The 26688-nt window shown below is 50.4% G+C and overlaps 13 protein-coding genes across 13 annotated transcripts; 7 read left to right on the plus strand and 6 right to left on the minus strand.

Moving 5' to 3' along the window:
- Positions 1–72: 72 nt before the first annotated feature.
- Positions 73–1451, plus strand: GCG54_00008321 (Meiotically up-regulated protein 89; the record flags this gene model as incomplete). The annotated part of the gene is made up of 4 exons (XM_045408289.1): positions 73–167; positions 216–312; positions 372–1161; positions 1219–1451. 4 exons carry the CDS (start codon positions 73–75, stop codon positions 1449–1451), a joined length of 1215 nt encoding a protein of 404 aa, XP_045258023.1.
- Positions 1452–1935: 484 nt separating this feature from the next.
- On the plus strand, positions 1936–3545 carry GCG54_00008322 (uncharacterized protein; the record flags this gene model as incomplete). The annotated part of the gene is made up of 2 exons (XM_045408290.1): positions 1936–2117; positions 2195–3545. 2 exons carry the CDS (start codon positions 1936–1938, stop codon positions 3543–3545), a joined length of 1533 nt encoding a protein of 510 aa, XP_045258024.1.
- Positions 3546–3650: 105 nt separating this feature from the next.
- Positions 3651–5023, minus strand: GCG54_00008323 (MFS transporter prlG; the record flags this gene model as incomplete). Its single annotated transcript, XM_045408291.1, has 3 exons — positions 3651–3899; positions 3955–4536; positions 4583–5023. The coding sequence occupies 3 exons, from the start codon at positions 5021–5023 to the stop codon at positions 3651–3653; spliced, it is 1272 nt and encodes a 423-aa protein (XP_045258025.1).
- Positions 5024–6718: 1695 nt separating this feature from the next.
- GCG54_00008324 (Cytochrome P450 monooxygenase 1) lies at positions 6719–8488 on the plus strand (the record flags this gene model as incomplete). Its single annotated transcript, XM_045408292.1, has 5 exons — positions 6719–6769; positions 6824–7624; positions 7713–8027; positions 8090–8256; positions 8326–8488. 5 exons carry the CDS (start codon positions 6719–6721, stop codon positions 8486–8488), a joined length of 1497 nt encoding a protein of 498 aa, XP_045258026.1.
- Positions 8489–9271: 783 nt separating this feature from the next.
- On the plus strand, positions 9272–10168 carry GCG54_00008325 (D-arabinitol 2-dehydrogenase; the record flags this gene model as incomplete). Its single annotated transcript, XM_045408293.1, has 1 exon — positions 9272–10168. The coding sequence occupies one exon, from the start codon at positions 9272–9274 to the stop codon at positions 10166–10168; it is 897 nt and encodes a 298-aa protein (XP_045258027.1).
- Positions 10169–11064: 896 nt separating this feature from the next.
- On the plus strand, positions 11065–14670 carry GCG54_00008326 (Dehydrogenase/reductase SDR family member 13; the record flags this gene model as incomplete). The annotated part of the gene is made up of 3 exons (XM_045408294.1): positions 11065–11173; positions 11272–12035; positions 13777–14670. The coding sequence occupies 3 exons, from the start codon at positions 11065–11067 to the stop codon at positions 14668–14670; spliced, it is 1767 nt and encodes a 588-aa protein (XP_045258028.1).
- GCG54_00008327 (uncharacterized protein) lies at positions 12068–12880 on the minus strand (the record flags this gene model as incomplete). Its single annotated transcript, XM_045408295.1, has 2 exons — positions 12068–12572; positions 12627–12880. 2 exons carry the CDS (start codon positions 12878–12880, stop codon positions 12068–12070), a joined length of 759 nt encoding a protein of 252 aa, XP_045258029.1.
- Positions 14671–14694: 24 nt separating the features above from the next.
- Positions 14695–15616, minus strand: GCG54_00008328 (uncharacterized protein; the record flags this gene model as incomplete). The annotated part of the gene is made up of 2 exons (XM_045408296.1): positions 14695–15417; positions 15479–15616. 2 exons carry the CDS (start codon positions 15614–15616, stop codon positions 14695–14697), a joined length of 861 nt encoding a protein of 286 aa, XP_045258030.1.
- Positions 15617–16178: 562 nt separating this feature from the next.
- Positions 16179–16965, plus strand: GCG54_00008329 (uncharacterized protein; the record flags this gene model as incomplete). Its single annotated transcript, XM_045408297.1, has 3 exons — positions 16179–16254; positions 16441–16833; positions 16886–16965. The coding sequence occupies 3 exons, from the start codon at positions 16179–16181 to the stop codon at positions 16963–16965; spliced, it is 549 nt and encodes a 182-aa protein (XP_045258031.1).
- A 286-nt stretch (positions 16966–17251) lies between these two features.
- On the minus strand, positions 17252–18267 carry GCG54_00008330 (uncharacterized protein; the record flags this gene model as incomplete). Its single annotated transcript, XM_045408298.1, has 2 exons — positions 17252–18008; positions 18134–18267. 2 exons carry the CDS (start codon positions 18265–18267, stop codon positions 17252–17254), a joined length of 891 nt encoding a protein of 296 aa, XP_045258032.1.
- Positions 18268–18746: 479 nt separating this feature from the next.
- GCG54_00008331 (uncharacterized protein) lies at positions 18747–19530 on the plus strand (the record flags this gene model as incomplete). Its single annotated transcript, XM_045408299.1, has 2 exons — positions 18747–18910; positions 19011–19530. 2 exons carry the CDS (start codon positions 18747–18749, stop codon positions 19528–19530), a joined length of 684 nt encoding a protein of 227 aa, XP_045258033.1.
- A 405-nt stretch (positions 19531–19935) lies between these two features.
- Positions 19936–20301, minus strand: GCG54_00008332 (uncharacterized protein; the record flags this gene model as incomplete). Its single annotated transcript, XM_045408300.1, has 1 exon — positions 19936–20301. One exon carries the CDS (start codon positions 20299–20301, stop codon positions 19936–19938), a length of 366 nt encoding a protein of 121 aa, XP_045258034.1.
- Positions 20302–23052: 2751 nt separating this feature from the next.
- On the minus strand, positions 23053–24076 carry GCG54_00008333 (uncharacterized protein; the record flags this gene model as incomplete). The annotated part of the gene is made up of 3 exons (XM_045408301.1): positions 23053–23166; positions 23288–24027; positions 24067–24076. 3 exons carry the CDS (start codon positions 24074–24076, stop codon positions 23053–23055), a joined length of 864 nt encoding a protein of 287 aa, XP_045258035.1.
- Between the last annotated feature and the right edge of the window lie 2612 nt (positions 24077–26688).

Below are 26688 nucleotides of genomic sequence, written 5' to 3' on the forward strand. Positions count from 1 at the left end.
CTCCTACTATACGCCCTATCCTCCGCCCAGGACACCTGTCTCTCTTGCTCGAAACACCTCTGCACATCTGCGATGGCGCGTCTTCGACCTGGGAAAGAAGTTGCTGGTGAGAAGACAAACAAGCCGAAAGACACACCTTTCAAACAGCAGCGTATGAAGGCATGGGAGTATGTCGAGTTCAGTTCACACATCCCGCTCTTCGGCTAACAGGTCAGGCCAATTCTTACGCCCAAAACGTCAATTAGAATCTTCCTTTTCATTGGAAGTATTTTTCTTGCCATCGGAATTTTCTGGCTTGTCGTGAACGACCAGGTATGTGCGCCAAGGGATACCAGCGTTTGAGAATTGCACCATTCTTATCTTTGTCAAAGGTCAGGGAAATTCGCCTGGATTATACGAAATGCCACGAAATCGAATCATACGACGAGCTCGAGGTGATGCCACCAGATAATGTGGAGAAGAAGCTCAAAGCATCCTCCGCGGGACAGCTGGTGGACCAGTGGAAGCGGTCAAACAAATCTCTGACCTTCGATGGCGTCACAAAGAACTACACTCTTTGCATCATGGAGTTCTTCCTCCCTGAAGAGTTGCAACCACCTGTGCTGTATTACTACCGTCTGACGAACTTTCATCAGAACCATCGCGAGTACATCAACTCTCGTGACAAGAAACAGTTGATGGGCGACAGTGTCAGCATCAACAACATCAAGTCGTCTGATTGTGGGCCTCTAAAGACGCGCCAGTCAATCGATGGATCGGAAGAGATCATATATCCCTGTGGAATGATTGCCAATTCGTACTTCAACGACACTTTCCACGACCCGATTCGCCTTCCCTCCTCGAGTGGCTCAAACCAAACGCATACATATAACATGTCCCGAATTGGCATCGCCAAAGACATCGACAGGGCAATCTATCGACCGAGTAGCTACCAGATACCTGCAGAAGCCGGCGAAAACGGCACCGTAATTGTTCCTCCCCCTGGATGGGTTGAGCGGTTTCCGAACGGGTACCATGCTGGCAACATGTTCAACCCGGCGGAGGATGAATCTTTCATGGTTTGGATGCGAACATCGGCCGGGAACAGATTTGCAAAACTTGCCATGCGCAACAACGACGACGCCATGGAAAGAGGAATGTACCGTATCGAAGTCATATCACGTAAGGCATTGAGACCGTTTCTGTAATTCAAGCTACCACTGACACTTGTTCAACCAGATTTCCCGATCCACAAGAATCATGGAACAAAATCTATCATCATATCCACAAATTCAGCGGTCGGTAGACGGAACGAATTTGTGGGAAGAGCTTATACGGCTTTGGGCGCCTTTTCTTTATTCGCCGCCTTCCTGTTTGCACTTACGTTAAGATACCGGCCGAGAAAGCTTTCGGAACACGACTATCTACACCGAAGTAACCTCTTGCTTCGAAATCGTAGCGCAAGTCTTTGAGTTTGTTTGCTTCTTAGTCGATTGAAATTCGCTTTTGGATTGATCAACTGGAGATATATATCATTGCATTGAGTTTTGGTTTCGTCTTTTTTCTGGATAAATACTTTGCACGACATTGTCCCCGTCGCATCGAAAGCTATTAAAAATTGTAGACTGAGAAAGTTTGTTTGTTTCAAACTCTCTCGAATCACTCAGATCGTGAATCATTGCAGCCAGTGAACGCTGCGCAGAAACTCGCTTGCATGCAGGATCCTTTTGCCCTGAACCAATAACAGTTGCGGACGACGATCGGGGAGGGGTTGCCAGGGAAGGGGATCACCAGTGTTGGCTGCCAGCGATCCCTGAACGAGCCTCAGCCTGACCCAGAAACTCACCTGGTTGCTTATTTCCCAAGATTCACCGTCTCGATCGCAGTAGTTGGGTCACCGCGGTAAACGAGAATCCGAACCACGTTGTCGACTTTGCAAAGCCGCATCGTGTCGCCATGGACATCGTTCATCACGACGTCGGACAGGCCCCGCCCCCGGTGACCAAGGGCAGGATTTATGCGACGGAGGAGCTCTGGGCCTGTCATCAAGGGGTTATCACCCGGCTGTACAAAGACGAAAACAGGCCGTTAAAGGAAGTGAAGCAGATCATGGAGACTGAGTATTTCTTCCACGCAACGTACGTCGAAGAGCCTGCCGTCGAGCCCTGGAGACACGAGATCCAGGGTTGGCGACCCGACTTGAACAGAAATCGAGAACGTTGCGGGCTAACGGTTTCAACCAAACACACAGGGAGAGAATGTACAAGACGCGGATCAAGCGCTGGGGCCTTGACAAGAAATTCAAGGAGGCTGAGATACTCGCCCTGCTGAAGCTCAAGCGGGACCGGGACGCCGTCGGCAAAGACACACGCTTCGCCATTCGTAATCAGGACGTCGACTGGGGCCGCGTGGTCCACTACCTCAAGCGCAGGCCCGATCTGCAGGACAAACTGCGCCTATCAGCCGCCGATGATTGCAATAAGTCCGTCGTCCAATGGGATAGTGTCGTCCGGTATCTCAGTCAGAGACCGGACCTGCGGGAGGACCTCGAGGCCGTCGCTCGTCTCGACGTCGTCTGCAGGACGCCCTCGCCCGTCCCCGAGCCGCTTGACCCGGCACCCGGCCTCCGCTTCGCCGACGAGATCCTGCGTATCCTGGAAGGCTTCTTCGACGGCGTCTTCCAGGACAGCCTGTGGTCTGTCGTTGACGGGGCCCTCTGCACTGGCGGCCGGCGCGCCAGCCGCAAGCGCCTCGAGAGGTGGTGCCGCGTTATGAGCGGCGTCTACAACCTCCTGGGTCGCGGTGAGACTGAGGCCGCGGCCGCGATCCTCAAGAACGAGTATGGCTTTATCAAGTGGATTGTCCAGAAGTCGGACCCGGAGCTGTCGTACTTCTTGTGCTACAACGTGCTCCAGCAGCCGCCGCACGTATCCGACGTCCTCGTGCCGTATGCCTGCGGTATGTACACCGCGGTGCTCGGGGAGCGGCACCCCCTCACGCTGATATGGCGGCCCATCAGAGCGGCCGGTACAGCAGACCGTGTCGGCATCCTGAGCAGCATAGTCCGGTACACCTCGCGGTACTGGGAGACGAGGCTGGGCGTGCTAAACGTCACGATGAACTGGATCCACGGGCTGCAGGGTCAGCTGCTTGACGTGCTTGGGGAGGCAGGAGGTAACGACTTCCAGCGCATAGTATCGATGTACACGCGGGCCGCCGCGGAGTATGCGGACGTGGGACGCCTCAAGGATGAGTGTAAATGCCTCTTCGCGCTGATCGGGCTCCACAGCACGGCGAAGAGGTACGATCTGGCCATGCAGACGCTGGGGCGGGCTTACGAGGTCGTCGAGGAGGTGCGGCGCAGCCACCCGGCCGCCGAGCAGCTCATGCAGATGTGGACGTACGGCGAGATGGGCCAGCTGAGCTACAGCGTGATGAGTGCCCGCAGGTATAAGAAGAATTACGCGCGGGAGCACACGTACGCCATGAAGAGGTACGGGGAGAATAGCAAAGAAGCGTTGTCGCACATGCTGGAGGATTCTGGTGCGCTGCCCTGTCGGCTATGACGAGCTTATAACTGCGATGGGAGGAAACAAATGTTTTAATATTTATGAGACCACGACGGATAAGAGACAGACTGCGTAATTCAATCCAACAATACCCCCCGCCCCTTAAAGAACTGGATCGTATCTTTTCCGAATCCTTTCGCCAAAAAGATAAAGCCCAACCGGTACGGGAACAAGAAGTAAACAAACCAATGCCAAAAGGCTGTTTCCCCATCCCAAGCCAAGTGCATCGTACATCTTCAGTCCTCCGAGGGGCATCAATGCTCCGATCAAGGATCGCAACAATATGACCGCGGCAGAACCTGATGCCGCGTATCTCGGGTACGAGTCCATTTGATAGCTTTGAAGAGACATCTGAATAACCGTTAGCTTTAAAACAGGGCTTCTCAGTTAGGGGGGTAGATTTTACCGTTGCTCCTGTCAAACCAAGCGCAAACATCATGGCGCCAATCATGGGGACAATCCAATGAACTCTGTAATGGCTTGCCCATCCATAGAGTAGTAATCCGGCGGGCATCAACAACCCTGCTGAAAGAGTGATCCAGGGTGTTAGCTTGACCTCAAGTTTGTATTTTCCATCGTCATCAGGATTCCTCTTCGCCCGCAGCACCAGATAATCTTGTACGTGTCCCAAGCTCAACACCCCGATCATCATGCCCAGGTCCGCAGGAAGAAAAGACAGCCCGGTGTCTCCCTCGTCAAAGCCGTACTGTGAAGAGTAGACGAACGAAAACGTGGTTACAAGGAGATAGAATATTCCGTAAACAATGCCAACGTAGACCGCAATCGTCGAGACCAGGGGTGTCCGAAACAGAAATTTGAGTGGTCGAATGAGGGCAATCTTGATTCGCGAAGACTCTTCTGTGTCGAGTTTGCTCCGGAGAGTACAATTGCCCGTTGCTTTTCGTATCGCCTTTGCTTTCCGTTCTAGCAAAACAGGTGCGTAAGTCTCCCTCATCACCAAGAGTGCGAGGACGCCAAAAGTCGCTCCCTGATTACGTCAACGATGGCCATCACGATGTAGAAGTACCACTCACCAAGATGGCCAATAGCCAGTAAACCCACCGCCAACCGACTGCCTCAATCAGGTATCCTCCTGCGATCGGTCCAAGAGCAGGGCCTAACAGAGGCCCTATTGCCCACAAGGAGATTGCCCTGCCTCGCTTCTCTGGTTTCATCACGTCGACGACGCTTCCGACTCCGACGGTCGTAGGAACTGATCCAGAGACTCCCATTAGAAGTCGAAAGGCCATCAGCATGTCCAAGTTCACACTCAACGCCGCACCGATACTGAATGCAGTGAATGCAATGTTTCCCGCATGGTACACATACATCCTCCCGTGCATCTCGCTGAGGGGAGCGATGACAAGCGGGCCAAAGGCAAATCCGAGGAAGTAGATCGAGACCACGAAGGTTGATGCCATTGGAGAGCTATTTCCGAACTCTGCCATCAGCTTGGGGACACCAGGTGCAAACATTGACGAACCCTGTCTCCAATAAGCAATGAACATTCACAATCTCAAGGTGTTCCCTTAGAACTTACCAGCGGCCTGCAACTCGTCAAAAACAATCAATTCTAGGGTGATGGAAGTTACTAACGATATAATTGACAATATTGACATTACGGTTAGGTTCACCCATTTTCGCGGCTCTGGCCAATTCATGGGATTGTTAGGATCATCGAGCCCGTTCCAGTCGACAATGTTTTGTCCTTCAAGAGAATTTTCCTCACAAAGGACTTGGTTTGCATCTTGTCGATTGCATTCGGGTTGCTGGACCGAAAGACATGTTGTCGGGACCGTGGTCGAGAGACCAGAAGTCACTTTTTCGATGTCAGAGTTTTCCGCCATTTGGGTTCGTCAATGTCAAGTAACACCTTTGTGGAATTCAATGCGACGATTTGTAGTATTACTGGGTGATTCTTTATGCCATGGTCCCTTTCTTCTATCTTTTGGCATCTTCCCACATTTCTTCCTTCTGTTGGTCCAACCTAGCAGACGATCTGTGAATCTGATTTCGGATTTCACACTCTTTTCGTACGTCAAACTCCGGGCCATGTCCAGAAAGACTTTCGTCAATTGGGCCCGCCAATCATCATCTGCTGAAACTTCATGGGGCTCACACAGGACGTGTCTTCTAAGAGTTTCTGGGTTTACTACGCGGTTGCAAAAGTCTACCACATGGCGCAGCTTCAATACAACTATGCATGACTTAGATCATGACCATCGACATCGTTCGCGTTCTCGTTTGGAACCATCAACACGGAAACGATAACGACAACGACGACGAGATGCCCCGCAGATCTGCGAGCTAGCCTGTTCGTGATTGCGGGAAGGGGCTTGGCTCCAGGCTTCGCTTCTAGGCTTAGCTGTGCAGGGCGAAGACCATTCAGCCTCCGAATTTGATACGCCCTACAACTTGTGCGGAGGTATTTGACCGCCACAGCGCACGCCCAGGGTTCTGGAACCTTGTGCCGAGAACATGCCTTAGCTATTCCCCGAACCCCGTAGAGAAAACAATTTGGCTTCAGATTTGCCGCGCATTACGACGCAGGCTGATGGCAACGAAACCATCTGTGGGCGCTATTAATTGTACATCTTCCACAATGGCAAAATTGCCCCCGGATTTCCAACGCTGGAAGAACGGGATTCGTTCCCATTCGATAGCCCTCAATCCCGTCGCCCTCCAAGGCCGCCAGTATTGTGGTTTCAACGAGAACGAGCCTCATCAGTTCATCCGAATGAAGCAAGCTGGCGCCCTAAAAGGCTGCGTCTGATCTCTCGGGCTGATCTCAGTGCCGGGCGTCTCGTTTTCGTCTCGCATCCTTTTCCCGTTTTCGCATCTCCCAATCATTCGTCAAAGCTGCAATCGCCGTCCCAGCGTCGTCAAGGGTAACCCAGCCGCTGCCGCTCCGGAACCCACCAATCCGGGCAGTGATGAAAATATGCGCCCTGGCAATCGCATTGATTCGGGTTCCAATACTCGTATTTCTCGGGTTACGAGGGTTGATCGACTCATTAGGACGAAGAGCATTCCAAAGATGCACTTTCGGGCACATTTGCGATGATGAAGACATGCTTTAAATCCCCTTTCACCTATTGTCGGACGCAAGTTTGGCTCAGAAAAGAGCCCCGATGCATCACACTCATTCTCTAGATAGAGAAGAAGACAGTATGTTCTTGCAGATCGACATTTGGACAGGCCTCTTGGCCTTCTTTGGTTTGGTGAGTCCGCCGGCTTGACATTTGAAACGGCCACATCTAACGACATTCGACAAGATCGCGGTCTATCTTGCATTTTCAGTATTTTACAACCTTTATCTTCATCCACTACGAAACTTTCCGGGACCTCTTCTTCTCCGGGCCACACGACTAGGCTTTGGCTACAAACTCAACAAAGGCACGCTCCCGTTTGACATCTTGGAGCTCCATAAGAAGTACGGCGACATTGTCCGAGTGGCACCCAACGAACTCGCCTTCAATAATGTTGGCGCCTGGAAGGATATCATGGGCCACCGATCGTCCGGTGCGCCGGAATTTGAGAAGTATCAAATGTTCTATCGTCCAGTCGCGACGATTCCCTCTACCATTGTAAGCTCCGGTGGAAAGGAGCATGCATTGCTGAGGAGATCAATGTCGCATGGCTTCAGCGAGCGCAGCCTGCGGGATCAACAACCCCTCATCATGCAGTACGTAGACCTCTTCATCCAGCGTCTTCACGAGAACTGCACCAACGACGAACCGATTGACCTGATGGCTTGGTACAACTTCACCACGTTCGACATCATCGGTGATCTTGCGTTTGGTGAGCCGTTTGGATGTCTCGAGAGGTCAGATTATCATCCCTGGATTCGCACCATCTTCATCTCAGCTCGGCTTGGGACAGTCGTGCAAACTGCCAACCACTACCCCTGGCTGAAGAAGCTAATGCTCAACCTTTTGTCAACCAAGTCCGCAAGGGCGAGTCGCGGAAAGAATCTCAACAACGCCAAGGAAAAGGTCCAGCGACGCATGGACCTGGGCGGTAAGGGGGGCAGACCAGATCTCATCGAAGGATTGCTGAAGAAGAAGGATGAACTCGTAAGGCCTGACCCGTAATCATTTGTTATGACCTTTGTGCATCAACAATATCGTATCTTTTGACTTATTTCAATGTTGTGTGCTCCAGGGCCTCTCTTTCGACCAGCTCGCTGCCAACAGCAACACACTCGTCATCGGAGGATCAGAAACAACAGCCACTCTGCTATCCGGGGTGACTTACTATCTGTTGACCAACCAACATACGCTTAGGAAACTGGTAGCTGAAGTTCGGTCGACCTTCGAAAAGGAAGATGACATCACCATCATCTCAGTCAACAAGTTGAGCTACATGCTAGCTTGTCTGGACGAGGCTCTCCGTATCTACCCTCCTGTGTCGATGGGTCTACCGCGAGTGACTCCCAAAGAGGGCGCTACTGTCTGCGGTCGCTTCATACCTGGAAATGTGAGCTGTTCGAAGAGTACATCCCAACACTGAAGCTGTAATGCTAACTGACTTCAACACAGATGACTGTCGCCATTCATCAATGGGCGATACATCACAACGAAGCCTACTTCAAAGATCCATTCAGTTTCCGCCCGGAGAGATTTCTCGGCGACCCGGAGTTTGATTCCGATAACCGAGACGCCTTCCAGCCCTTCCACATCGGAGCCCGTAATTGCCTCGGGCGAAAGTGAGATCACCCTGCTATCACAGCATCTTGTGTTGTGTGAAATATGGATTCAGTAGCTGACATGTGCAGTCTGGCGTATGTCGAGATGCGCCTAATTCTAGCTCGTCTGATTTGGAGTTTTGACCTTGAGCTTGCGGAGGAGAGCCAAGACTGGGTGGGACAGCAAAAGGTCTTTATCCTATGGGACAAGGGGCCTCTCAAAGTTCACCTCAAGCCCGTTGCCAGAGCTTGAAACCATTCGTGAATGTTTCCTTACTAGACCTGCTTTGCTTTAGAACGTCCATTTTATCTCATTGTAAACCTGACCTGTTGCTGTGGATGACGGAACACTTAGTGAAAGGTGATCGGCCCTCCATGTGAACGGTCGAGTTGCACGCTGACCCGATCGGACCCCGCTAATGCAGTTACTGCGCAGTAACATTTCGATTACGTGCAATCGGAAGGCCGCTAAGATGTTATTCACATCATTATTGTGCGACGAGTTAATGGAGCCTGCCAAACGTCTGACAAGAAAAGCCCCAACAAAATGACGTCATGTTCGATCCAGGGAGGGTCAAGAGGAATTTTTTAAGGGTGGTTCATAGCGAATATCATTGACGAAAATCCTTCGCGCGCAATGGGTCCAACACACTTCAGTGACATAAACATCAGCGTGTGGCTGGATAGGGTGATCCCCGCCACCTTGCTGCAGGTACTGTACAGTAACCGCATGGCAAACACCATTTGGCCGTATCAAATGAACTTTCTCCGCACCAAGGCCGTTACTGTACAGTTCGTAAATCAGAAAAGCGGAGACAGTGACAATTCAATAAGTTTCGCACAAGTTGCTATGCAAGAAACCTCGCTCAAAAGGACAACCCGTCCAACTTGACAGGCCATTTGAAAGTCAACATTCTCCTCAGACTCATCTCAGAAACCACTGCAAAGTGTGAATTAAAAGAGGTTGCTACCTACGTACTTATCATTGAAAGTCTCATAAGCCCTAAGCGCTCATCCGCTCCTACAAAACGACACCATGTCCATCCCGCGCGACCAGCTCAAATTCCGGGCTCCCCCCTCCATGCAACTCAGCGATGGTTCCGCCGCCTCCAAGACCGCACCCCCGCAACCCGCCTCCGATCTCACGCCAGCCGAGCGGGCCACGGCCCGCTTCGCAGTCACCGGCAACGCCATCATCACTGGCGGCGCCGGCGATATCGGCTCCGTTGCCTGCAGAGCTCTGCTGGAGCACGGCCTCCAGGGTCTCGCCATCTTTGACCTTCACCCTGATGCAGGACAGGCGACTGTGAAGGATCTCAAATCCGAGTTTCCCGATGCCAAAATCACGTTTACAAAGGTTGACGTGACGGATGCTGAGGCAGTGTCGCAGGCGGTTGCACAGGCCGAACGTGACATCGGTCCAATTAACCTGTGCTTTTGCTTCGCGGGGATTGCCTTTGCCATTCATGCGCTGGATATCACGCCAGAGCAGTGGCGGAAGATGCTCGAGGTGAACACCACCGGTGCTTTCCTGGTCGCTCAAGCTGTGGCGAAGTCTATGGTGGGCCGGGGGAGTGGCGGAAATATCGTTCTCATGGCGAGCATTTCGGCGCATATCGTGAACTTTCCGCAACCGCAGGTTCACTACAACGCTGCGAAGGCAGCCATATTGTCCATCAAGAAGTCGCTTGCGGCAGAGTGGGCGAGGTACGGCATTAGGGTCAATAGTATCAGCCCCGGATATATGGACACCATACTGAATGAGGGCGAGGGCCTGGAAGAGCATCGGCAGACTTGGAAGCAGAGAAACCCTTACGGTAGGATGGGCAAGCCGGAAGAGCTGACTGGAGCTGTGATATTGTTGGCTAGCAAGGCCGGAAGTTACATCACTGGGGCGGACATTCTTGTCGATGGAGGAATTAGTGTCTTCTGAGGGGAAAGGTTCGAAGAGAGTGTCTTATATTGATTCTTCAACCATGCAACTTTTGTGGTCCAGTGCCGTCATTCTGGTCTATCCACTCGGGCTATTCAACATTCAAACCCTATGATCGTGCTTACCTCCATGTTTCTGGCGCCCTTTGGCATAAACCCGACTCGGCATAAGCCCGACCCCAGCTACGAGGAAACGCGTCGAGTCAAAAATGATTTCCAGAGATACATGTCCAGTGCTCTTCCAGTACCCTTAGGCTCTGAAAGTGAGTTGCAGAGATTTCGGCGGCTACTGGAAATGGCCTTAACACGTCTATAGTGGAAATAACATGCTTTACCTTTATATTTCCCTCCAACCGAGTCCATGATACTTTCTCATCCCACCGTATCAATGTCCGATGCCATCTATGTACCCAAGACCACATGAACTCTTCCGAAGGTGTAGCTTCATCAGCACTGCCCAACTGAAGCCTCATGACACCGAAATGGGACGATCTAAGAGCCTTTCAGTCGACATACTCGTAGGGGTTTTTGAGCGTCAGATGCAACAACGATCTTTTCTCCGCTGCTGGTCCATGTAATTAGGCAGGGGTACGGATGATCCAGCCCCCACCCGGCGTGCGGGACCCCAGCCTGGCGGGGGAAGGAATCCAATCTGGCTGTTCCCACAAACAAGGATACCCTATCCACTCCTTTGTGACAGGGGCGTAAGCAATCCACATGAGTCCACAAACGGCTCAGCCCAACGAGTTAGCGTCCGCCGGTTCCACAGGTCTCATATTGCCTGCTCCGAGAAATGACCAACCTCTTTCTCTTCCAACTTCGTTTGCACCCGCATTGAGGCACATCTCGATCCAGCTTTGACACACGAAAACGCACAGATTCTGGGAATAAGGAGCAATGTCCGCTGAATCCTCAAACATCTGGGACAAGGATGACGAATGGGCCGGAGTGAGCAGCTCCAGAGAGCGAAGGAAACGGCAGAACCGGCTCCACCAACGAGCGTATCGTGAGTGCTACCCACACCCAGACGGAGATGCGACGGCCTCGGATAGTGGTCGAAGTCCGTACGTATGCAGGCGGTTGTACCAACAACATCGAAATTAGGTGCCAAAAAGCGGCTCGAGAAGTTCCCTGTCGCACTACATGCCGGTCTCGACGTGCCGTCTAAAGCTGCTGCGGCTGGTGGCCCGAAACTGAGCGTCTCGGCCGTCATCCAGTCTACGACCTCCCGCCAAGAGCAAGCTCGGCTCTTCACAACCGTCATCGATCAGCTCCCCCTCTTGATCCTCGTCAGGTGCACCGGGCTCCACGAGAGAATCAAGGAGTTCCTGCAGATGGCGTTTACCAACTGGGGCCTGAACCTCCCCGCGGCGCGCGACCTGCCGCTCGTCACCCGGCTAAACACCTTTGACGCGCTGGCCCGCAACGCGCTGATGCTGCAAATACCGTTCGAGATGCTGGAAACGGACGAGTTTTGTTCTCTCTTCAACTACCAGGGGCCTAATACACCAGATCGGCCGAGTCTTCCCGAAACGTTACGTCCGACCGAACTGCAGAGGGCTGTGACGCATTATTCCTGGCTGGACCTATTCCCCATTCCCAAGATGCGGGATAACATACTGCGGGGCATTGAGGCGGGGATATATGACGAGGACGTCTTGTGCGAAACACTGTGCTGCGAGCTGCTGAATCTGGAGGACGGGACGAACGCGGCTCTCGTCGTATGGGGCGAGTCTTGGGACGCCGCGGGGTGGGAGTTTAGCACGGAGTTCTTTTCAAAATGGGGTCCCTTGTTGCATGGCTGCGATGAAGTACTGGAATCGACAAACTACTGGAGGCGCAAGAGGGGTGCAAGATGTCTTGAATTTGTACTGAGTTAGGCAGATTGGGTATCGTCTTTCTAAGAGAGTCCGTGTAACCTTCGAAACGCCCAATTATCCAAAATCCTCGACCCATTAACCTGTGTAATCCCATCACCACCGGCATCTAGCTGCTTATCATGTTTCCCACACGCCAAATCCACCAGGAACGGCCCGAAGTGTTCTGTCGGGGTATGTTGCCGCCTCAGTAGCGCCGACCTCATCATAGGCATCAGGACGGCACTCATCGCATGGTACGTAAATCCAGGATCTGGGATGTGCGGTTTGATAGCTTCATGGTTGGAAGGATCAACACCTACAGGCCGCACAGACTCAACGTTGAACTTCGAGGTGCGCAGCTTGGCCAACGCCACCTCTGCCTCCCCCTTCACCACGCCGTAGTACGGGGTGAAGAGCCCCGGAGTCGCAGTCGCGCCGCCACTTGAGACGTACACGAAGCGGAACGGCTTGTCGTCGGCGGACGGTATTTTGGAAAAGGCCGCTGCGGCCGCGAGAGGGTAGTCTTTTGTGATTTTTACGTATTCCCTGCGCTTGCGTCAGCTATCAACGTTGCGGATTGCAAAGGTGCAAAGACTGTACTCTTTTGTGACTTTTGTCTGGCTGATGCCCAGCGCCCAGACCACGCCGTCGGCATCGTCTACCTTGGCAAGGACGCTCGGGTCGAAGGTTTCGAAGTCTTTGTGGATGATCACGTTGGCTTTCGGGTTGTTTCCTACCATGGGCACCGGTCTTCGGCTGAGGATGGAGATCTTGGTCACGTCTTTGGATTTGAGCATCGCGTCGAGGACGCTTGACCCGACGAGGCCGGTGGCTCCCGTAAGAATGAGATGCATGATGGCAATGAGAGTGGGAAAGCAGAATGTTGGAGGAGGGAAAAGCAGAAAATCAATGAAAGAAAGCAGAAAATCTATGGGAGGAAAGATAGAGCCACCAAAGATGGGAAGACATGCACGTGATAGATTGGAGCTGTCAGGCTTATCCATGATTTCCATAATGTAGCCCGCAGCAGGGGCGTAAGCAGTCAAAACTGAGACACACATCCATCATGACCAATGGGGAGTGGGAGAGGCATGTTGGTTCCCTGGGTGTTGCGGTAATGCCTGCTCGACCCTGGGCCTCAAGTGGGTTGCTTACTCCCCTGTCTAGCGTGGACCCGAAATGAGATCTTGGCCCCCATTCAACCTTCGAAGTCGGGACGAAGACAAAGTCCGAGGACAGTGCAGGGACTATTGAGCCTCATGTCGTGCTAGCCGCATCTTCAAACCCCGCTGGCAGTCTTTGTGTCTATTCCTGTACTCACAGTGCTGGAAGCACTGATCTTCTACCTCGGGATAGCTCCGGCCTTGTTCAAACTCCGCTTGTAGTCGTCTTGCCTCGTCATGTATTTGATGCCTTGGATCATCAATTCGTTCTACAGACTAGTGGTACGTTGGGCAAATCTCTTAGCTCACCCTGGAAGAGGGTACAAAGTAGGCAAATATAGTTAGAGCATTTTGGCCGCTACTTCGTCCAGTAAGAACATCGCAGTATACGTACCTTGGGGCGTAGACTGGCAGTATATAAGTCGTAGTGCGACTCAAGACAATATTCATTTGGGTTTGTCTCTGACTTTCCAAATCACTTCAATCTCCACTCGTGATCGACTTCCGTCTTTCTGCCTACTGTGCTCTACTCCGGATTGCAAAGACTTCTGCAACTCAACACCGCCATCATGCCTCAATTTCGGCAGCAAGATATTCCTAAACTCAATGACCAAGTCATAATCGTCACCGGCGGAAACGCAGGACTGGGATTCGAAACGGTGAAGCAGCTCGCATCCCGCAATCCCGCCCGCATCTACCTCGCCGCCAGGTCGCAGGAGAAAGCCGAGCAAGCAATCAAGGACATCCAAACAGCAAACCCCGCCGCAAGGAACATCAGCTTCCTCAAGCTCGACCTCGCATCCCTCGAAAGCGTGAAAGCCGCCGCTTCCGCCTTCCTCTCCCAAGAGACCCGCCTCGACATCCTCATCAACAACGCGGGCATCATGATGACCGCAGAGGGCCTCACCACAGACGGCTACGAGATTCAGTTCGGCACCAACGTCGTCGGCCCCGCGCTCTTCACCCAGCTGCTTCTCCCCACCATGCGCGAGACCGCCAAACTCAACCACGAAACACGCGTCGTGATGCTCGGATCTGCATCCCACTCGATGGCGCCGAGCGACGTCTACAACTTTGCCGAGTTCCGCACCACGATGGCCGACCGCGCGACGACGCAGCGCTACACGATTTCCAAACTGGCCGATCTGCACTACGCCAAGGCCCTCGCAGAGAGGGAGCAGAGTGTCAAGATTATCCCCGTGCACCCCGGCATGGTCGCGACGAATCTCCACCACGCTTCTGTGGGGCTTTTTCTGCGGCCGTTCCTGTATGCGGCCGGTGTGTTCGCCACGCCTGTCGAAAAGGGCGCTCTGTCCCAGATATGGGCGGCTGTCAGCCCGGAGGCGAAGAGTGGGCAGTACTACGGCCCGATTGGGAAGGCGGAGTCGGGATCTAAGGCGAGTCAGAACCGCGAGCTTCAGGAGGCGTTGTTTTCGTATATTCAGACGGAGTTGGAAGGTCATGTTGAGAAGATGGCGTAGTTGAGATGCTCAGATAGTAGTAATTCATGGTTGACTCAGTGCAAAGGCTTCAAGTTCCTCGTTTCCGTGAGCCATGTATGGAATAGCATGGGCCACACCCATGTCGACACCTTGAGTCCAGGATGGTGAAAGAACGTTAAATGTTGTTGGGTACGCAGCTTCTACCAGCGGCTGGCCCTCGGGAGCAGTCGTGGACCCATACATATCCAGCCCTGGAACAGGTGGCACCTGTCCTGGAAGGTCTGTTGTTGGAAGCCCCCAGGACAATTCTGGTTGTGCCGAAAATGGTGGCGGCGGCATCGTGAATGGAATCTCGTTTCCCAGCGTAAGTTCATCCGGCGGCGACAGCTGCGCAAGATACGTCTGCTCTCCCGGCGGGAACAACCCCAGTTGCAGGTCGTGGTCCGCCGTACCGCTCCTCGAGCGCTGGTTCTCGTCAGCCTCGGCGGCCCAGTTATCGCCAAATCCGTTGTTGAAGACGCCATAAACCTCGTCCTTGACGCTCATCAACTGCGTCATCGCCTCTGAGACTGGCCTCGGCTCCACGAGGGGCTGCCCAGTCTGGGCGCGCATCGCATTAATCTCAGCCGCAAAGCGCCGGTTCTCCGCAATCAGGTCCTGCATATCCTCGGCGGCGTCCAGACACATGTCCCGCTGGGTACGGAAGTGCTTGATGCTCTCATTGACGATAAGGACTTTGTTTAAACGGCGGGCATTGGCGAGGGACGGGACCAAGCGGGCCAGGTCCTGTTCCACATGTCAGTCACCATGCCCCAACAACATCTAAAGTGTGCAGGGGCGACGTTACTATGATGTTCTCCTTCATCTCACACCGTTTCCTCTTCTCGGTAGCCAGGTTGCGCGCATTTACATGCGCGGGCAGAGGGCGGACCCGTTTCCGCTTTTGGACCTTGCCGCCGGCAGTGGTGTCGTGCGGGTTCGACATTGCTCAACGAATATCCAGAATTATGAAATGAAATTTCTGTGCTTCGGCGCACTGCCCAGTGCCAAGGGTCTTGAGAAAGAGGCTCAACGGGAATGCAGGCGCTGGACGGGAGTGATGCAACGCTCCTCCGTGTGCATCAGCAAGCTGGGTTGCTTCTCCGCAGTGGTGGGCGTGGCGGAATTCATGGCGGCAAGGCCCCGATAAGGAAAGTGCGGTTTGCTGATTTGAGGAGATCCGCTTGGTCGTTTTTAGCGTTGTGATTTGGTGTTGGTAGTCGGATAATGACGGTTGGGTTAAATGCATTTCGCTTATCCGCAACAGTGGACTAATGGATAGTGGAATTCACTGGGTAACTGCACTATTCGGATTGTTGAATGGTGGACCCCTGAAAGCAACCGTCCAACGGCTGACATCGCGTGAAGCCACTCCACGTGGGATTGAGTTTTTGTGGTCATCACCGAAAGCTCCGGCGTCTTGGGACTCGATCTCAATCAAAGATACCTTTGCTCCGAAAAACTGACCCTTACTACACTCTTTTGGTGTTTTGATTCATTTGTTCAAGATGTCGGCTTACCCCAAGACGTGGCGCGACAGCGCGTATCTTGTCATCTCAGCCATCCAGCTGACCGCCATGCTCAGTGAGTCTCACCCCTGCACATGTCTCTTCTCTCATAAGATGATCTTCACAATTCATGGATCTCTATGTAAATCACGAAAGATCTCATATCCAGTCCATTGATGTCATCTCCGAAGAGAAAGACGCGATATCCGGCATCTGATGCCTCGCATCATCTCACATGAGCTCAGACTAACCCTCTCACCAGTGGTCGACCTGGTCCCCCTCTACCCGGCCTCGCTCTACGCGACGCCGTCGTCGCCGCTGCACTTCCTCCAGCTCCTGCGCGATTTCTACATCAAGACCTACAAAGACCCTTTCTTCGTCATGTCGCACGACGCCCAGCCCTCGTGGTACAAGCTCTTCACCTACCTCGAGGTCTTCTACCAGCTGCCGATGACCCTGTGGATGGTCTACCGCTTCTCCCGCGGTACCGGCAGCACCCCGGGCTTCGAGCTTGCCGTGCTTGTCTTCTGCGTGGAATGCGCCTTGACGACGCTGACCTGCATCTACGACGTCTCCTACTGGGACCCCAACGTGTACACCGAGGCTCAGAAGAATGTCTTCATCTTCAATCTGTACGGCCCCTGGGTTGTGATCCGTAAGTTGCTCTCTGTATAGTGCACTTGCTCGATGCTGATGAGTGAATGAAGCCACGTTGATGGGACTGGACATGTGCCTGCGCATCCTCAACCGCGCAAGCTCCGCCGGCAAGACCAAGAAGATTCAGTAGAACAGAAAAGGGCCTCCGGGCATTTTTGGTTTCATTAGGATATCGTACATCCATGCTCGGTTAAACCGCGCGCGTAATCCAGACGATTGATCCAAACTCCGTTTCCCCATACGTCCATGTGTACAGTTCAGTTCCAGGCCAGAATGATTTCCCTCGCTTGCCCACCAAACAGGAAACTCCAAGCTTGTGTCGTGAAATGGCCTTCAAAGAGCGGCGTCAAATATACATGAATCGGACCACATCATACAACTCCTCCACCATCATCGTCCAAGGCTAGAAAAAAGCCCTAGTCCATACGCTTGGCAGCCTTGGAGTATCCCCAGCCATTACCAACACCGTTCAGGCCGTACCCCAGGGGCGTCGCGCCGCCGAGTCCCCGCCCCCTCAGCCTCTTGGGCAGAACCACGCCAAAGAAATACGTCCCCGCGACGAGCACGCCCGCCATGAAAGAGGTGATGATGTAGAACACGGTGCTCGCGTACACGTGCCCGCCCATGCCCTGCCACTCGACGTGCCCCTCTATCTTGGGCAGGTTCGGTGTCGGGAACCACCTCACGGACAAAGTCAACGGCAGCGGGTCACCGATCACCAACCTCTTCGTGTGTATGCCATCCATGTGGCTTAGCGGGCTCGTGCTGTACGCCGTGCCGGAGTCCAAGACGCCCGAGTCGTGCGGGCGGGTGTGGTGCTTCGGCATGCTGTGGAGGAGCACGTTCATGTGCGTGCTGACGTGCAGATGGCTGAGCTGGAGGGTGCCGGCGAGCGCGAAGACGAGGGGGATGTATTCCTGTACGTGGGGCTTCTCGCCGACGGTCTCGACGTGGGGCTTGGGGCGGGCGGGCAGGCGGCAGGATAGGGGTGCGTCGTTGTGGATGTAGAACTCGAGGAGGTGGAAGAAGGGGTCGGTGATCATCGGGATCGTGCAGTTCAGCTCGCCCTCGTGGCCGTACTGGAACTCGAGAGGCTTGTTCGTCTCTTCGCAGATCGGGAAAGGGATCCATTCGATTTCGTGGTTGGAGTTTTCGACGTGTTCTCCTGTTTCGCTGCGATGAGTGTTAGCTGGGCCGTCCAAGTCCAAGCGGCATCTCCACGAGAGGAAGTGATGGGTATCTTGCGCCCATTGGTACTGATGAGGGCTTGGGGGAGATCGCCAAGGGAGAGCACGCACGAGCTTCGGTTCATGCACTCCACGTGGATGGGCGCGCCGTAGTGGTAGGAAGGGAGGCCATCTTCGGGATTGGCTACAGCTAGCCTTGACAGGCCGAGGGCGGCGCCCAGCAGGAGATGCGACAGCGAAGGCATGATGGAGATGAATCGCGAGGTTGACGTAGGGCAACCGGCAGAATTTAAGGTGTCCTAGCAAGACCGGGGCATTGCCTGACTCGGAGTGGTGGGCGCGACGGAGAGCGATCCGGGTCCAGCTTTCCCCGGAGCGAACTGGAGATCATTTAATCAAAAGGTGACAGCTGTCACTGGAGCTGCAGCCCGCGTATCTGCACGGGCTGGTAGTAGATAAGGTAAGATAACAGTGGACCCGCTTATCTCACGAGATCACGTGGACAGTACCCCAGATGAGTTATGCAACTATCAGAGACTAGCTTGAATGAACCAACATCAATTATTCTCGGTAACATGGATCATTTTCGGCAGTCACCCTTATGCAACCTTTTTTTGCCTCAAGGCCCCTTCTGTTCAGGACGCAGTCTGTTGTCTCTCGGTCGTTCCTCGGCCCTTAAACATTAACTCCCGCTACCTGTACCTCTGCAAGGTTCCTTGCAATGATGAGCGACGAAAATGGACCGACTACCTCTGATGCGGCGCCCTACAGCTTCACTCTCAAGGATTTGAATGCGTCGACTTGGGACGATCACCCTCTGTGCAGAACGGCTTACAGCATGAAGAGATCAGGCTTTCACCGCTGGGGATTCGTCATCTACAGGACAACGTACGACGACGACGCGGCCTGGCAGCGCTATATCGAGGTTCTAAAGCGCACTGCACGAAGCGTGCTTGTGGATGAAGGAGGCGATGTGCTTCTTGAGCAGTACATGGATTGCAAGCAACTTTCTCCGGTCTTCTCGAGACTTGCTATTGACGATTCCAGGGCCGGTAATGTCTGATAAGGCCACGCTGGATGGCGCATCCAAAGCGGACGTCCGAAAGCACTTCATATCCTGGCGTGGAGCCCGTAGCGAAGAGCGCGATGGTCCCGGAGCCACCAAAGACAGAGCCAAACGTCTGCCGCGGTTCAAGCACTGCGTATATGTGGACCGCAAATGCCTCGATACGCTGGCTGGGCTGCCCGCGGACTGCGACGAGGAAGAGTTATTTAAGGTTGTAGCCGTGGTCATCGATGGGTCTGTCGACGAGAAGATTCCCGGAGATGAAGAGGGCTTGTATCCTGACATTGAGGGCTGCACTGCGCGCTATGTGGGCTGGAGATATGAGGACATTGAGATGCTGGTCGACACGTACGAAGAGTCTCACAATTACCCGTTGAGCCATATCGACTACAAGCGGCCACCCCTCATCTCACCAAACGGTCTCCGTTCAATGCCTGCCTGAGGTACACAGGTCTCACAACTACGTTGAGAACCTTTTGCGCACGGACTCAAGACGTATATTTGTCATTTTTCGCGGTATTTCCTCCAATGTTTATGGTAGTGCTGACAATTTCCCTAGCATACATCTCTTAGAGAGTCGTGCAAAGACAACACCTCTCTCGGTCTCTCCAACTGTTATGGTGTAGAAGCGAGTCTTATCCTCAGTCTTACAACCTTGTTAGTGTTCAAAAATATTAGGCTTCGCAGATACGTATTTCTCGACAACGCGCCTCGCCGCCAACAAGACGTCATTCGCTTAAGGTATATGCTAAACACCGGCCAAAGCCTTAACACCTTCCAACGTTTGGATCGGCTCTAGGGGCGAGTTCAACATGTCAGCAAGTTTCCAGTCGCCTGACTGTATTGCTCACCTGAACCGCCAGCCGGCGTTGTCTGACTGCCCGCCACTCTCACAGCCGATGATCTCCCTGGCGAGTCCATTGGCACAGCTATCGTCGTTAAGATCAAAGCTGGCGCCCTGGTTGAGATTGGTGATCTGGAATTCCCATTTCTGATTGCCGTACTGGTAGCAGAGGTTCTTGACCTCTCCGGATGCAAACCAGCCTTGGAAAGCCCCCTTGTTGCCATCGTAGCCCCTGCAAGCTCTCCCGGTGTGGTAAACTGCGTCGCCCTGGTTCGCCCATTTCTCACCATGGGTATAGCAGCCAGCTGAAACGTATGCAATGTTGGTGCATACCACAGCAAGGCTGGTAAGGTTGGAGGAGAGCTTCATGGCGTCGATTCTAATAGAATAGTAAATAAGAAGCTTTGAACCCGATGAGGTTTTCAGAGCCTTTGTTGAAGCTGAGAGAGTGCAGAAAAGGCGGTTGGGGTCAATGGGAAAACAGCATTGCTTTTATACACAAATTGCACGTGAGCCACATCGAGGAGATCAGTGGTTCCTCGGAACGGCGTCACTATTGTTAGCCGTCCTCAGTGGAAGACAGTCTCACAAGCTATCAGGTGCGATGACCCCAGAGCTCTTGCTTAAGAAGTCATCCTTTGGGGAGATTTCAAGGCCAGCCAGCAACACAACGGTTCCTACGATCCTGGAGGATTGTAACACAACCAATCATATGAATTCCTGAAGACCTGAGTGTTGCAAGTTCATGAACATTTGCAGGGCCGTTGTATTGCAATACGTGGCCTTGTGTAACAAAGAGCTGAGGGATACTTGTGATATGGACAGTATGCAGTCAGCCCCGGACCCCGAGGATCCTGTGGCGGTGCCAGGTATCCGGTTACACTGAGCCTTCCAAAACCACCTTCCAATGTCTGGTTTGAACTGGTGTACTAGTTATACTTCCTTTCTTTTCGACTGCTTACATTTCTTGGTAAGCGGTTCCATTGGATCGTATTACGACAACGGAAAGGCCTGGCAGCTAGGCGTTGACAAATATTACAGATACCGAAGCATTTCAAAGGCATGGATACCAGCTTCTCGTGACTTCTCATACAGACGTTAAGTTGCGAGGCCAAACCTTTGAACTCCCGAGACTAATTACGTGTCCCTGGTTGTCATCCCCGCTAAAATCATGACATGCGCGCATCTACTTGGCAAAGACGCAACAAGCCGTCCTTCGACGACGATTATAAACCATCCCCAGGAGTCTGCTCTTGGCTTAGGAATAATATAAGATTCGGTGGGCCGGAATTGCTCGTTGACTGCCATAATATCTGTGTCTGATTAGAACGAAGGGAACATCATTAATTTGCGTTACGAATGGCATTGACCCACCTGCCATATGGTTCGTGATTAGCTTTGAAGTTTCCAACGCCGCATCAAAAGCTGCGATCCCGTTGCTACGTTCCGTTCCTATTCCCGACCTCTTGTTACAGGGAGAATAGATGCCACAGGCCAGAGGCTCGCATTCTCCGCAAGAGCCTCACGTGCTTCATTGTTTCTGAAGCCTTGGAGAGTATTGCGCCTGCCGCTTTGTCTTGTAGTCTTTCCATGACAAGTCTTGCCTTGACTGCCTGGCTGAGACAAAGTCGACTGCGATCGTCTGGTCTGGTATTTGAACCACTCCCATTTCATAAATCGTCTTTTGTACATCCTTTGACTTAGAAACCGTTAGATCTTGCAGGACTGTTTGGTTTGGTACCCGTATCACTCACCTTGCACAAAACAGATATCTTCCCGTCATCTCTTCCATCACCATCTTGAGGTTCATGTTGTCTAACATGTAGAGCTTGTACAGCTCATGTTTTCTGCTCTCCCAGTCTTTATCACTAGGCCTGGGTGTCGAGGTCTGACGGCTTATCATCGTCGGATATGAAGACATGTCTGAATCATAATCTCCGTAGCAGCTATGATTGCATGTTGGAGGCTGTTCTTCCGCAGGGTTCAGTACCGATGCCAACTCCATGTCTGATTTCGATTTGCTGTCAAAAGCAACTTTGACGCAAATCCAGTATCAACCAATACCTCCCAACATGGAAGTGACTGAAGGTGTAATGATGAGGTTCAGGAAAGTGATTTTCCGCGTACCGGAAGGGTTGATAAAATACGGTAAATTTATACGAAGTGCAGGGGCGACGTTGGCTGCCAGCCTTAAATGAACCTTAACAAATCGGATTTGAGAGAACTGTTCTTGAGGGTCACCTGTCAGCCTCACCGAAAGCGAGGTAGACTGGGAGGAATGCTGTGCGATCGATTGGTTGATTGGCTATGCAGGCGTCCAATGCTCGTTGAGCTGCAAAGCCTTAGCCCCAACAGTCACATCTGCCATGGGTAATAGTCATACGTTTCCTTGCATTTGCATTCCTTGCCACCCCTTGTGATGTCTTATTGGTGCGAATCCCTCATCGCCCCCAAGCTCCCAGCTGCCCGGGCCTTTTTCACGCGATGCAAATTGGCTTAGCAAGGCTTTCACCTCAATTCGACAAATGGAAAAATGCCTGAGCCAGGGCCTGGTCCTGGGACACATCGCACGGGGCGATATCGTGCACTCCAGCCCTTATTCTCTCTATTGAATCATATGGTGTGTGCACAATTCTAATGAGGCTTATCCACAGAGACGAAGAGTTGTTGGTGCTGTGAGGTTGCCGCCATCTACCACCACTTCGGGTTCCGGGATCTTTGACGATTGCAGTGGTATTTCATTTCTGAGGCAAACTTAACGAGGAAAAGTACTTGTCATCGTACATATCTACATGTAATGTCATTTGCGCCAACACTACCTTCTAGACGTCTTCTACCTCAAACGCGTCCCTCAATACCCAGATCTGATACTTCAGGCTCAGCCATTCCGACCGCAGATATTAATCTAGATATCACAAACCAGAACTTATCCTCCATATCTCTCTTTGGCCTCCTGCAGATATCCATTGGAGGAAAGCTCATGCTCCAAACATCTCGCTATCTCTACTTCTCCAAGATCCATCCAGTGCTGAACCAGCTGATTCCTATACTGACATATTCTAGGAGCCAAGAACGACGTTAGTTCTACATCCCCATCCAAAATAGCTACATCAAAAAGTGTCACACAGGAGCCGAGCTCTCGAAGACCTGCTTCATGATGTCCTTCGTCGATATAGAATCTAGACAGCTCGTAATGGACCTCACCAAGCTTCCAGAGAAGCCAGGGACTCCATTCTGTCAATGAGTTTCGTCCCTCGGCCGCTGAAAAGACCTGCTGGAAGAATTGCTGGCAGCGGGCAACAAATTCCGCAGAGTCTACGGTCTTGAGCCGCCTAGACGTCTCAATTCTCCATACCTTCATCGAAATTGTAGTCTCAGAAACTTCTCCATGCTCTTGAATAGCCTCCTCAAGTAGGGCCTCAAAGCTGGCAAGCACCCTGTCAAAATCAGATTGGCTTTGACCGTTACCTCCGTTGAACAGCACGGCCTCCATCCGCCGTTCAATGCTGTTGAAGTTGACAGCGTGGTGAATTGCATCATATCGGTCCGCTGCGATATAATGAAGTCGTTCGATGCTCTCGATAACCTTGTCGTTGTCTTCGTTGGTGATGTGCTGCATCAATAGGGCCATTTGCGCAATCGGGTGGCATCGCTTCTCCGGGGTATCCAGTACGCCGTACAAATGACTCAAATAGCACTGGAGAATACGGTGCTGCTGGTAATCAAGAAGAACAAAGGGTATGTCGATAAAAAGCTGTCCATAAATGAAGATATCTTCCTCTTGAGCGACTTGGCCAATGTAAGCAAATGCCTTCTTCAGAACGGCGGTCCCTGTTGCTGTATGATCAGTCGCGAAAAGCTCGGATGCCAGGGCTATCTGAGAGCACAAGTCCTGGCCAAATGCCGGAAGGCATTCAAATCTGGAAATCTGACTCCAAATATGATTCTTGCTCGCGGAAGCGTCGATCATCTCTCTCAACTTGCCGAAGAGCAACTCGATCCGTCGAAGGTTGTCGCTCGCATACCAGATTCTGCTGGCGAGTGCTGGTATCTCGTGGGGAAGTCTCGGGGAAGTGGACGAGTTCCGGCTGCTACCTAGAAGTTTCGGGTTTCGTCGACGTCTCTTCGTCGTACCTTGGGCCATTTCAATATTCTCGCCATTCCTGAGCTTTTGTCGGATTTTCTTCGTGGTGTTCTTGAACCAACCCCATCTTCTAAAACAAGACTTGTACATCTTCTGCCTGTGACATCAAGTATAAGCTAATGGGAAACGCGCACTAGACAATTCGTAAACTTGCGTTGGGAAGAACTGCCGTTGCCCAAATATTTCCATGATTTCCCTCAGAGGAAGGTTCTCGGTCATATACAGCCTATGAAGCTCGTCTTTCCGGGCTCTCCATTCTTCTTCCGTTACTTGATTTGACGATGGGTGATCTTCGCTGCCCTCGGAAGACACTGAAAACGGACTGCCGGTTGAGATATCCGTCGACGGTAGAGTAAGGTGCTGATGCGAGGAGAGTACCGCCCCTGGGAACCGAGTTGACTCAGAGGCCTTCGGGGAAACGACAAGGCTCCGATCCTCTTCCGCTTGGAGGGGAGAGTTGGCCGATACTAAAGAAAGGGAAATAGGGCTTTCGGCGTCGTGAATGGCGACTGAAGGGATCTGTTCGTGACTCGCAACAACAATTTCTGCAGATAAATGGCTGCTATCGGTAGCTGTGGGTTCCATCAGACTTTCGATCCCGAGGACGCTGTATGGTGTCCAGTCGTCTTGGAATAATGACGAAAGTACAGAGAGGGGAGGCTCTAGGTCATTAACAAAATCCCCCATAGACCCCATGTTTTTCGATGGGAAGCAGACGAGGGCTAATGGCAAAATTGCCTGCGATTGAAAAGAAAAACACGAAACAGATTTTTGAAGATCGTAGTTGTATTGAGGAAAACAAACGAGCAAAACGAGACTCACAAGAACTCACACAGACACGATCGAGCCATATATGCTGGCACATCCCTCATACCTTCAAAAGAAGGCAACGGTGACGAGCCCAGCAGTCTACACCGCATCTTCCGACCTTTACCCCAGCATTGCAGGGGACTTTTACACGCAAGATTGCGCAGCCGGCTGACAGTTATCTGCATTCCGATCTAACTGTGACCTAGCTTATAGATAAAAGTCCTATAGTGTTATAGTTAGCTATCTAATAGTAGGGTCTACTAACAGAAACTAGGGATTAATATATTATAATAGTATACTAAGGTTATAGTCTAAGTTATAAGTTATAAGTTATAAGCTAATAGTAGATTAGGTCTTTAGAGGCTAAAGTAATTAGTCTTAGACTTAATAAGTAATTTATAGTAAAAATAAACTAAGAGTATCTATAAAGATAAATACTAAATTAATTACTAAAGAGCTATAGAAGTCTAACTTTAAATAAAGCTTAAATTATACTATATATAAGTCCTAAATAGTATCCTTTATCTATTTTTAGGTAATTACTTAGGTATATAGGTATTATAATTAGTTAGTAACTCTAACTAATTACTAAATATTTCTTCTTATACTTTACTAATTATTTCTTTATTTTATTATTATATAACTTATATTATAGTTCTTCTATTCTAAGTAAATTCTTATTATTCCTATTAATTCTATAGTATAAATATCCTATCTTAGCTACTTAATACTTAAATAAATTAGTTAACTATTATCTATATATAATAAGTTATAATATTAAATCCTCTCTCTAAAAGGTCTTATCTTTAAAACCTAATATAAGTAAGTTATTAATCTTAAATTAAGGATCTATTAATTATACTTCCTATTTTATTTANTATAATACTAATACTATATTAAGTTATATTTAGAAATTAAAATTAAATACTACCTCTACTTTTTATTATTATAACTATACTTTATATATTACTAAGTTTAGTTTAGTTATTAATATACTTTATTTTTATTATTATTCTTTAGAGAAGTATTATAAGTTTCTTTTTAATAGTAAAGTTTATAATAAATATACTTATTTAAAGTAGTTTTATAACGTAATAGTAAATACTATTTATACTTATAAATCTTTATTTTTATTATATTTCTTATTTAGTACTAACTTATCCTAGTTAATTATTTATTAAATAAAGTTATTTATTTAGAAGATACTAAAGTAACTAAAGAGGAGGTACTAAAAAAGAAAGTAGTTACTTTATATATTATATAAACTAAATTAGATAAATCTATAATATAGTTAGATTACTTATATAAGTAGAAAAAGATAGTATTTTAAAAAAGTTAAGAGGTTATAAAAGAGGAGCTAATAATATCTCCTATATTAGAGGTTTAGTTTATAAATAGTTTTAATATTCTAAACTTAGATTTAATTCTTAACTAAAATCTTAATACTCTAAATTTCTTATTAGGGGGGTTTTAGTTATATTCTAGTATTTCTAGTTAAATAGATATATTTTCTTATTATACTAATCTAAAGTATCCTCTTAGTTATACTTATACTAATAGGAGTTATATCCTTTATTTCTTAGTTTCTCTTTATTTCTATTATATCTCTTCTTATATTTATCTTTCTCTTTTATTAATATATTTTATATATTCCTTAAATTCTTCTAAAGTTATAAATAAACTTAGTTTATCCTTAAGATTAATATAATTAAGTATTTTAATATACTTATTAATCTTATTTTAATACTTAAGTAGGTTATTATCTAGTTCCTATATATTATCTTTATATTTATAGTTTTTCT

The sequence above is a fragment of the Colletotrichum gloeosporioides genome (assembly GCF_011800055.1).
Source record: "Colletotrichum gloeosporioides strain Lc1 chromosome Unknown consensus_91, whole genome shotgun sequence".
NCBI classification, from domain to species: domain Eukaryota; kingdom Fungi; phylum Ascomycota; class Sordariomycetes; order Glomerellales; family Glomerellaceae; genus Colletotrichum; species Colletotrichum gloeosporioides.